General features: G+C 33.7%; 1 protein-coding gene across 1 annotated transcript; it reads left to right on the plus strand.

Moving 5' to 3' along the window:
- The first annotated feature begins 5,179 nt into the window (after positions 1-5,179).
- Positions 5,180-6,901, plus strand: LOC120088541 (geranylgeranyl pyrophosphate synthase, chloroplastic-like). The gene has a single exon (XM_039045929.1). The coding sequence runs from the start codon at positions 5,520-5,522 to the stop codon at positions 6,609-6,611; it is 1,092 nt and encodes a 363-aa protein (XP_038901857.1). The 5' UTR covers positions 5,180-5,519; the 3' UTR covers positions 6,612-6,901.
- The last annotated feature ends 1,221 nt before the right edge of the window (positions 6,902-8,122 follow it).

The raw sequence follows: 8,122 nt of genomic DNA on the forward strand, positions 1-8,122 counted from the left end.
TCTTTTTTCAGGACGAGGATTTCTCCCAATTTACTTATGCGGTTGGAGTGATTCCAAAGCCACCTGAAAGCTCTAAAAGTTTAGTTTTCAGGGTAGGGCTGCTGAAGAAAAGCTCAAAGGGATCGGGCTGGAAACTGAGAAGAAGACAGAAGGGTCAGGCTGTCGGATTTGTTTAGGCTAGTATTGAATATTCTGTGATTTCGGCCAAACCACGAGGAGTTCTAAGCTAAAATTTTAGGGTAATCTTCCTGAGACATTTTAGAATATATTTGTAGAAGGAAGTATCTCAAAATAATATTTAGAATTATGAGTAATTTAATTGTAAGTTGAATCTGGATTCTAGGGTGGAAAGGGAGCTACTAGAGTGAAAAGCTCCTAAGCAATCAAGGTGAATGGCTAAAACGTTTTGACTAAAACATTTGTTAAAATGTTTGATTACAACGTGTTATAGAAAGCATGTTTTAAAGAAGATTATTTTCTCATGCCAGCTAGTTTTACAAAGTGAATTCCAAGCAAACCATGAGTTATATTTTAAACGCATGCATGTGAGAGAAATTGTTCAAAAGCGATTTATATGTGTTAAATATACTCAGCATGCGTTAGTACCTTTAAAGACGTGTTTTTATATGTGTTATACTTTACATGCTTTAAATAGAGAAAGCCATTTATGACTAGTTTTACTTAAAACGCGATACCGAAGAACATTTGAGAAGGTATCCGTCTAACTAGATACTGAAGGACATATGAGAAGGTATCTATTGGTACTGAAGGGCGTTTGAGAAGGTACCAAAACAACCAGATACTAAAGGACGTTTGAGAAGGTATCTGAACAGAAGTACCTAAGGTATGACGGTACTTAGTATGGCCACGTGCACGTAGGTAGTTAGAGTCAGAGATTGAGCAAAAGGGTTCTTTCTTCACTAGCAGTTGGTGTTGGGATTGTTTTATCCACAGTAAAGGTTATTCTCAACTGAGAAATAGTTTTACTGTTTTATGATTAAAACAACTTTATATGTTTTATGCTTGGAAAATGTTTATACTGCAGTACAAGTATTGTAGAAGCTTATATTTCAGTTCCTCTTTATTGAGATTTGCATGAGGATCAATTATCTTTCTTAAGTCACTCACTGGTCGTAAGCTCACCCCGTTTTCAAATGTTTTCCTCCTCCCCCACCCACAGGTAGCGGTCAAATCCTCTGAAGATAGCTTTGCATCTGCTCTGCCACTAAAGAAATAAGAGATTTGTAACCTGGCAGTTTAGGTGGTTACTGTTAATATTGTATACATGTTACTGTTGTTTATATAGGGACTAGAGTTTTTGGGTTTTGGGACTTGTGAATCTAGTGTTGTAATGACTCTAAATAAGTTATGTTTTTAAATTAATAAATTGTGGGCCTAAAGACATTCCACTGTATATAAATTATATTTTGGTATCAGAGTTATTCCGCAAGAGTTATTAGGCAGTAAGTATTAGCCAGAGGGTTGATAACTGCTGCAGTCACGCCCTTCTCTGGGCTAAGAGGGTGGTCCGAGGCGGGGTGTGACAATATGACCTAAGTATGTTTTGTTGCTCAGTATTGAAGTTAGTAGTTGGAAATTACCTTATAAGTGCAAGTTCATTTTTATTTATTTAGTAAATTAGTAACATTATTGATTGTTGGAGTATTCAATTATGAGTGAGTGATTGGCTATGGAATATGAGTGGTGATTGGCTAAGTGTTAGAAAGAAAGCAGAAGCAAAATTTGATAAGAGAATCAAAGTGGGTAAAGAGTGAGGAGGATGAGTGTTTAGGTTGGAGAATATTTTTAAATTAACTCCCTAAATTTATAAATTAATTTAACTTGATAAATTCATTTAGGGATGAAAATGATAAGGAAAAAGGAGAAGAAACCATGTAAAAAGACAAGCAAGCAGCTGGTTGACTCAAATTGATTGGATAAAGAAAAGAAAGTTTTTGGCAAAATATGAAGGGCATTTTTGGAAGGCTAGTTCTTCCAATTTATCTGTGTTATCTTTGTGATTGTTGAACCAAATGAAAGCTGATTGAGTGGAAGAAACCCTAGGGCTGCTGGAGTGATTGAAGATAAGAAAAGTTGAGAAAACTGAAGGAACCAAAGGTTGTCTTATAATCTGGTAAGTCTGAGCTTGTTGTTTTGAAGGATTTTTCAAGGCACTTAGAGGAGGATTTTTCCACCCAAAATTTTTAGTAAGCTAGTAAAAATGTCCATCTTGAATTTCATAAAATTTATTTGAAGTTTATTTGATTGGAAATAGTACAAAGTTGTAAATGAGTATTTGGGTACAGAGTTGGTGTGGTTTTCTGATAACTCCTAAATGCTTTATAATGTGTTTTCTATGAGATATGATCATGCCACTGTTTTACTAGTTGGTGTTGAGATGTTATTGAATCTTTAATACTTTGCCAATGATTTACTAAATGATTTGACCAACTTTATTGATGATTTAGAAAAAGAAAACTTATGTTCATAATAAATTACCACTCACTGGGCTTTAGCTCATGTTTTCAATATTTTATATTCCCCCTTCCCCTAGGTAGCGATAAAGTTCCAGACTCAAGCTAAGCTGTCTACTGCCACATGATGAGGGTCTCTTGCTACATTGCAGGACTATAAGTTTTGAAGTCCTGTTTGTAAATAATTTGCATATCATACACCATATGTATTTGAGTTTTTGGGACCGTGGGACAAAAGTAATTATTTGGTTTTGTAGTTATAGAAAGTGTTTTCGTAGTACATAAACTTTGTTGATGAATTGTACGTAATAGAAGATGGAAAAGCTATGAAATATGTTTGTGAATGTAATGAAATGGAATATATTGAATGGAAATTAAATGTATTAGGTGATCATTGTCTAACTATTCAGGTTCATGTATAGTTGAGCTGGTTGGTTGGATGTTAAATGTCATTAGGAGAGTGATGTTTGTCATCTTCCCACCTCTTTTCTAGATTAGGTGAGTAATCTTGGACAAGTGTGACAAAAAGTAAGGTCTTTTCTCCCCCTTCTACAATATTTGAGAATCTGTGTCTATAGAAAACAATTACAAAAACATATTAAAAAAAAAAAGTTAAATTAAATAACTCTATATGTTTTTACAAAATTGAAAAGTGAAAAAATAACTGAAAAAGAGAACATACATTAAACAGAAAAAAGAGAGGGGTGATATCTTCTTAAAGAAGATAGAAGAGATTACATGAAACAAGGAAATTAGACTTCTTAAAGAAGAAGGAAAAGAAACATTGGAAAAGAGGTTTCTATTAATGAAATTTAAAAATATCTACAACGAAATTTCTTAAAAAAAAAAAAAAAAAGAAAGGAAAAAGGAAGAGAAAAAGAGAAATGAGAAGTTGAATTAAGCTATTCATTAAGAAAATATAAAATCCCAAATCATAATTTGATTTTATTTTTCTTTTTTAAAATTCATTTATTGAATTGTGAAATAGAGATTATTAGAGATAATATGTGATTTTTTTTTAAAAAAAATTGTAAATAAGAGAGATTAGAGGATTAAAATGTTGATTTGTTTTTTAATTTTTCGTCTCTAATTTACTTTAGTGGAAGTAGATATTAGAAATAAAATATGTTTTTTTTTTAAAAAAAAAATCTATAATAGATATTAAGGGATAAAATATGATCGTTTTTTTTAAATCTATAGAAATTATTAGGGATAAAATTACGTGATTTTTTTAATGATTTACATGTAAAATTACATAAGATATCCATATGATCATCGACTAAAAGGCAAAAGAAGAAATCAATGCTTTTCCCACACCCTTCTAGATAGTATAGATTCTTTTATTCACGTTAACAACACTTTTTTTTATATTTTTCAACATTAACTAATTAGTTAATGCCCTTTTGGGGACTTTTCTTCTTCTTCTTGAATTCAATAAATATTTTTTCCAATATTTCAAACTTCCAAGTTAAAGAGGGGTGTACGTTAAGTTGGGTTGAAGGTATTGTTTGGACCAACCCCAAAGGTTAACTACTCAAAGAATCTAAATAAAGTCTCTAACCCAACCTAATCCTAGATGGGTTGTTGGGTTATTAACTTTTTTTTATTTTTAATTAAAAATATGTAAATTTATATACAACACATGACTAATAACTAAAATCTCATAAAATTCAAATGCTAAATACCAAAATATCTAAGATATTATTTGCAAACTTTAAATAAAGACAAATATCATAATAAATTTAAAAGAAAATATTTAAAATTCACAAATTAATCAATTAAAAGTAATCAAATTTAAACAATAAGAAATATATATAATATATATATATATGATTCGAGTTGAGTGGATAAACCCAAAATTTTTTAGCCAAACCCACGACCTATCCCAACCCAACAAAAATAGAAAAAATTAACTCAACCCAACCCCAAAACACAACTAGCCCAACCCAACCCTTATATTTTGGGTGGGGTAGTCCACCTGTTGTTCGGATTTTCGGGTTATTGGAACACCCCTACTAAACAAAAAGAACTCTGTGTCTTCATTATTGATTTATTCTCAAGTTGATATATTGTTTTAGGCTAATTTATGAAAAGATGTACTTAAATTTTTTATTTTATTTTCAAAATATTCAGAAATTTTAAAAAATTTCAATAATAGCCTTAAATTAAAAAAAGAGGTTAAAACGTTTCCTAACAATTAGTTTTACGTGAAAATCGTTAGTATTTTATTTCCAAAATACTCTCAAACTTTAAACAGTTTTATTAATATAAAGTCTGAATTTAGGAGTAGGTACATGAATGAATCGACATCTAAGTGAGAAGAATCTTGAGGATTTGGAAGTATGGTTAAAAAACGCTTAACCTCTACCAATAACAATGTGTACCTTATTACTTTTTAATAAGTCAATCATAGTATCCCAAAGTTAAGTGTGCAATCTTACCTTGGATAACATGTTTAGAATTTTCTTAGAAAGCATGTGCAAGTGATAATAAATCATACAAAAAGATGATGATGTTGTCAATTGGCAATCGGAACCATTAGATGCCAAATCCAACTTTGGAAAGTATCTCATTTCAAAAATACTTCCAACGTTCAAAAGATGCTTGATTAATAAGCTTAACCCTCTTCCTAATTTGAAATTTTCTTGTGTGTGATTATTTAGAATCACATCCGAATATTGCTGGTATAAATATTTTTCTTTTGTGGAATGATATCGATGTGTAGATGTCTCCCCATTTTTGGCCACAACAAAGCAGAGTGGGGAATGTACTGAAGAACCCCAATCGCCGTTGGCAACGTCATCCATCCAATCCTCGTTTCTAAATCCCAAATCCATCCAATCTCCATACTTTATTTCCAGCTGGGTTCCTCTCTTCCCTGAATTCATCTTCCTCCCTTGTAGTGCTTTAATGGCTTCGTAGTCCCACTTCCACTGCAAAAAGTGGACTCTAACAACCTTCATTGACTCTCTCTTCTCTCTGTTCAGACCCTTTTCTTGATTTCTGGTTCTGGGTCTCCATTTTTGTTTCTCAATCTCCACCACGATGAGTGCGATGAGTTTAGGAACGTCTTTTCAATCCTGCTCCATTTTCAGTCAAGCTTGTAGATCCAGTAGTTATCCATTGAAAAAGGGGTTGAAATCCTTTGTGATTCCGAAACGGAGGTTACCCAGTTCGTCAATTTCGTCTTTCTCCATTTGTGCAGTGCTAACCAAGGAGGAGACTCTGACGGAGGAAGAAGGTAAACCTACTTTCAATTTCAAGGACTATATGGTTCAGAAAGGGAATTCGGTTAATCATGCTTTGGATGCTGCGGTTTTTCTTCGAGAACCATTGAAGATTCACGAAGCGATGCGGTACTCTCTAATGGCGGGTGGGAAGCGCGTTCGTCCTGTTCTTTGTATCGCAGCGTGTGAGCTCGTTGGTGGTAATGAATCCATGGCGATGCCGGCGGCTTGTGCCGTCGAGATGATTCACACAATGTCTTTGATCCATGACGATCTTCCTTGTATGGATAACGACGATTTGCGCCGAGGAAAACCCACAAATCACAAGGTATTCGGCGAGGATGTTGCCGTTCTCGCCGGAGATGCGCTTTTAGCTTTCGCTTTTGAGCATATCGCTGTATCGACGATCGGTGTAGCGCCGCCGCGGATTGTTCGTGCGATTGGAGAGCTCGCAAAGTCGATTGGGGCTGAGGGACTTGTCGCCGGCCAAGTTGTTGACATTAATTCCGAAGGGGCGGCCGATGCTGGCCTTGAGCAGCTTGAGTTCATCCATTTGCATAAAACCGCCGCGCTTTTGGAAGCAGCGGTGGTTCTTGGAGCCATCCTCGGCGGCGGATCGGACGAGGATGTTGAAAAACTGAGAAATTTTGCCAGGTACATTGGATTGCTATTTCAGGTTGTGGATGATATTCTGGATGTAACAAAATCTTCAAACGAATTGGGGAAAACTGCTGGGAAGGACTTGGTAGCTGATAAAGTTACGTATCCTAAACTCATGGGCATTGAAAAATCAAGGGAATTTGCTCAAAAATTGAACAGAGATGCTCAAGATCAGCTGTCTGGTTTTGATCCTGATAAAGCTGCTCCATTGATTGCTTTAGCTAATTACATTGCTTATAGGCAAAATTGATAATGTCTCTATGCTAAACTTGCATTGAAATTGAATCATGGGAGCATCTGAATTTGAGCTTGATACAAATTACTTCTTGAATTCTGAATTCTGGGGTCTGTGTTCTTCTGTGCCATTCATATGCTCTTCTTCTCTGTAGTTTTAGTTTTTTTATTCAACCCTTTTGTATCATTTAGTGTTTGTATTGATACTGATAAAAGTTCTCGAAGCTCTGTATTCATGTATTGGAACCGTCCCTTTATATCAAGTATACGTGATTATAGCAATTAGGCATTCCTACCTTTTTTTTTCTAATCTCAAGCTTGTATAGATCATTTTCTGCAGTTGCTTGCTCTTCTTCCTTGTGGTTTCATGTTCTGGAAATGCTTACATTCCGAAGTTAGTATGACTGACTATTATTACGTTTAATTCAATTCTAACTTCTTGTTTGTTGTAGCTTTTTGAACTATGCCTTATTTATCAGTAAATTTGATTAGCAAAGCTGTTGGATTGGAAGGCAAAGCTTGAACTTCTCACTGTGGATTAGGTATGTGGGTTATATGTGAGTGTAGTGAAGAGATCTTATGTTGAATAGAATTGCTTTTAATAGTATGAATTATCGGTATGTATCTTCTCTTCCCAATCTTGTTTTGAACTGAATTCATCTTGTAATTGATTGAATTGCTATGTTGTGAATGGAGAAATCTCTTGTTCAAAGAATGAGGGAATGTGTTTCGTCGAACCGATGACAAGCTCAAGCTTAACAATTCTAGACTTAACAAACGTATCGAAACCACGAATCAAACAAAACAAACATCCGCTACAGAAACTAAGAAGTTTTGCTTTGATTTTGTAAGAAGGAAAGTGACTAATGGAAGTTGTTTTCGGAATCACTTGTTTGTTTGGTTCTTTTTACGAATAAGTTGCCTGCAATGTGGATGTTGGACAGTTCACCAGCCTTGTCTTTCGCCAATCTACCATTTTGTTGTGCTTTGCAACAAACACAAACACTCGATAAATGATGTTTCTTAAATCGAAATGTCTTGTATTATTGTTTGGCGTTTGTATAGAACTGATTTGTGAATTTTTCTTTTTGCCATGGGACAATTAGATGAAACTATGCACGAGAATAAAAAAATCTGGTTAATTTTATATAATTATGTTTGAACCTTTAATAGAATAATATATAGAATCATGTATAGTATCTACTGATTTAAGTAAATTGGAAAAAGAAAAAATGTTAAAAGTCTTACATGCACATTAGGGCACATTGAGAAAAAATTGTTTTTCAAAAAACTCATTTTTATTTATAAATTTTTTGATAAAAATTGTTGAAAATACACTTCGAAAATTATTTTGAGTGGTTGTCAATACTTCAATTTTTTTTAAAAAAAAATTAAAACACTTAAAAATGTATTCTAAACATACTCTTAGTCCATCTTAGATCCACCTTAGATTGGTTTCTGACTGATTTTAAAAGCATTAGTTTGTTTGTTAACAGATGCATATAGAATTTTCATGGAAGATACCTT

Source organism: Benincasa hispida, chromosome 10 (genome assembly GCF_009727055.1).
Source record: "Benincasa hispida cultivar B227 chromosome 10, ASM972705v1, whole genome shotgun sequence".
In the NCBI taxonomy this organism is placed as follows: Eukaryota; Viridiplantae; Streptophyta; class Magnoliopsida; order Cucurbitales; family Cucurbitaceae; genus Benincasa; species Benincasa hispida.